The sequence below is a fragment of the Pongo pygmaeus genome, chromosome 22 (genome assembly GCF_028885625.2).
Source record: "Pongo pygmaeus isolate AG05252 chromosome 22, NHGRI_mPonPyg2-v2.0_pri, whole genome shotgun sequence".
Taxonomy (NCBI): Eukaryota; Metazoa; Chordata; class Mammalia; order Primates; family Hominidae; genus Pongo; species Pongo pygmaeus.
The window spans coordinates 23,367,858-23,371,053 of record NC_072395.2 but is presented as its reverse complement, the minus strand read 5'-3'; the positions used below and the strand labels follow the sequence as shown (position 1 = coordinate 23,371,053).

The following is a 3,196-nucleotide window of genomic DNA, read 5'->3' as shown; positions in this document are numbered from 1 at the left end:
AGAAAACCTAAGTAACTGCCATCATTATCCTTTGGGCAAATGATTAAATAGACAGACACACAGATCAATCTATCTTGTGGACCACCTTCTTCAACTTATCTTCCCAATAGGAATCAGAAGATGAATAGTATGCAGAGGGGACAGAAAACTAAGATGAAAGGCAAGACAACTTACATAAATAAATGGCATATTCTAAAGCACGCTATATCCATCGCAGTAAAATATCTCATAGCAGTAAAATATCTCGAGCTGTAAAAATGCTTTGGGGAAAAGAAGGGCTGATTTTAAATTTACTTGTAGGGTTTCAAAGTTTAGCAGAACATGCCAAGGCAAGATCAAAGTGAGCCTGGTCTGCATTCTCACACAAATTGATGATTCGACACAGGCAATCGGCAGCAAATACTCGAGTGGCCCAGCGAGGGGCCACAAAGGGCTTTGATTTATCTTCTTCACCTAACGTGGTAAACATGGTATCATCATCCATCTCATCTTTCTTTTCAGCTTCTTCATCTTTTCCACTACTTAAGATAGTTGCAGTACTCATATCTGTAACAAGAATAAGGAATATTATGACAACTTCACATAAGCAAAAATGATCCTTTAAAAACAGTTATTAATATTAAATTTTTTTTATTTTAAAAAAAGACTAAATTCTTACTTGCTGGAAAACAGTAAAACTAGCAGAATTTTTTTTAAACAATCAAAAGCCAGGGAAAAGATAACATAAATATGTAAACTACATTTACATATTTCAATAGTTTTACAGACTATGTCATACTCTAGAGTAACTTGGGATTTTTATACATGAAAATTTAGTTTGAACATCCAAAAAATTTTGAAATACATTCTCCCAACAATATAAAAAAGCTCATTTGTTTATAACATAATTTAACTTTCAACATTTTGACAGGGATTTGTAGATCAAAAGTTATTACTTTTAAATATAAGCTCAAATTTACATGTGTGTATCTTTATACATATATCTATATGTATATATCAGAAGTAAAACAATTTCCATTATTTTAAGAACACACATTAAATACTTACCACTAGAAGCTGCCAGGACATCTTTACAAAGCATTAGCCAATGAGAAAGTTTTTCTACTGCCAGCGAAGAAAGCATATGTCCCAAAGTGTCATGAATATCAGAACATAATTTTCTGTTTCCCGGTCTAGCATTCCAAAAAGAAGTCCCTCAAGAGCAGTTTCTGTTATATTAAAACCTTGGTGCCGGCAATGGATATCACTTCAAGAACTAACCCCAGGTGCAAAAGGATTGACATCTGAAAGGTAATTTTTACAAATGAATTTGTATGGGATTTTGGTGTACGCTATAGGTAATAATAATGATAAAGACCAAGTCTTACATATAAATTCACAATAGCCACAAAACCAGCTAGCTATATACAATTTAACTATGGCCTCTAGTTTACATATCTTTGGGATTATAATTTAATCTGGCAATTAGAGTAAAACCTTGAACTGTAAAACTGATTATTCTGAGATATTGTAAACAAATCTCAGGGAACGCTCAATAAATATTTGATTCTAATAAGAAAAAGTGTGGAACAGAGATACACTGCTAAATATATTTAACAAACTAAAAAACTTGTATTTGTTAGAAGAATAAATTGAAACTTATTCAGTCTTATAGTTCAGATTTTAAAATTTTTATAAAGCCAGAACACAAACTCTAAGTGGATTGTACCCTAAGAGTTCATTTAAAAATTGGGAAAATCCAAGGCCGGGTGCAGCAGCTCATGCCTGCAATCCCAGCACTTTGGGAGGCTGAGGCGGGTGGATCACCTGAGATCAGGAGTTCGAAACCAGCCTGGTCAACACGGCAAAACCCCGTCTCTACTAAAAATACAAAAATTAGCTGGGCATGGTGGCGGGTGTCTGTAATCCCAGCTACTCAGAAGGCTGAGACAGGAGAATCGCTTGAACCCAGGAGGCGGATGTTGCAGCGAGCCGAGACTGTGCCATTGCACTCCAGCCTGGACCACAAGAGTGAAACTCCATCAGGCACGGTGGCTCATGCCTGTAGTCCCAGCACGTTGGGAGGCCGAGGTGGGAGGTTCACAAGGTCAGGAGTTCAAGACCAGCCTGGCCAAGATGGTGAAATCCTGCCTCTACTAAAAATACAAAAATTAGCCGGGTGCAGTGGCAGGTGCCTGTAATTCGAGCCACTGGGGAGGCTGAGGCAGGAGAATCGCTTGAATCTGGGAGGTGAAGGTTGTAGTGAGCCGAGATCATACCACTGCACTCCAGCCTGGGTGACAGAGACTCTGTCTCAAAAAAAAATAAATAAAAATAAATAAATAAATAAATAAAAATTGGGAAAATCCAAAGAGTAACAACAACCAAAAAGTAATGTTGTCATGAAATTGTGGTTACATTTCTTGCTTCATCGGAAAATCTTTTCATTCTTGTAAACAGCAGTGGTATATAACTGGTGGCTTTAAGAATGAGTGTTATTACGCCCTCTGAAGTCTAGAGCCCACTGAACCCTAAAGGGAGTAAAATAGAGGAATGGAGTTGAAAGGTATCTATTTTTGTTGTGTCACCCCAAATACAGAATAAGGGGAGGTTTGAAGAAAATAGCCATAGTGAGTGAAATTCTAAAACAATAGAAAAAGTTAAGTGAAAGGGTTCCAAGAAAAGAGAACATTAGGAAGAGATTAGGCACAGAGAGTTTTTTTTCACTTAGCAGTAGATAGTGAATATTTTCCCATTTCAGTAATTACACTTCTATAGTATGAATGTTAACAGCTACGCAGCAAACCAATAAATTAAGGGAAAATTAATTGATTAATCACTGAGGACAAATTCCTTAAAAGAAAATTAATTGATTAGAGGACGAATTCCTTAAGAGGGAATTTCTAGGTCAAAGGGTAAGCACATTTTGAAAACTTCAAGGACATAGTGCCAAAAAACCCTCCAGAAAATGTGTATGACTCTACATTTCTATCTGTAGTACAAGAAATATCTATTCCTACTTTTCCCAACACTGGTTATAATTATTATTTTTAATCTTGATCAGTTTTATAGAAGAAAAATGCTATTTTATGATTATAGTAACTTGCAATTGTTAAATCACTGGAGGTTAAAGATATTTGTTATTTCTTCTTTATAAAATGTGCTCTAGTGGTTTTTACAAGATGCAAAAACGAATTAACATTGCAGGCCTGAGACT

The 3,196-nt window shown here is 35.8% G+C and overlaps 1 protein-coding gene across 1 annotated transcript; it reads right to left on the bottom strand.

Moving 5' to 3' along the window:
• Positions 1 to 304: 304 nt before the first annotated feature.
• Positions 305 to 1,192, bottom strand: LOC134737564 (HEAT repeat-containing protein 5B-like). The gene is made up of 2 exons (XM_063659618.1): positions 1,048 to 1,192; positions 305 to 546 (listed from the first exon to the last, which is right to left on the bottom strand). The coding sequence occupies exons 1-2, from the start codon at positions 1,121 to 1,123 to the stop codon at positions 305 to 307; spliced, it is 318 nt and encodes a 105-aa protein (XP_063515688.1). The 5' UTR covers positions 1,124 to 1,192.
• Between the last annotated feature and the right edge of the window lie 2,004 nt (positions 1,193 to 3,196).

Excerpts from the sequence above, each read along its gene's own strand:
- LOC134737564 (XM_063659618.1), bottom strand. The coding sequence starts at position 1,123 with ATGCTTTCTTCGCTGGCAGTAGAAAAACTTTCTCATTGGCTAATGCTT. Across the intron at positions 547-1,047 it reads TGTCCTGGCAGCTTCTAGTG|ATATGAGTACTGCAACTATC; the intron begins GTAAGTATTTAA and ends TTCTTGTTACAG.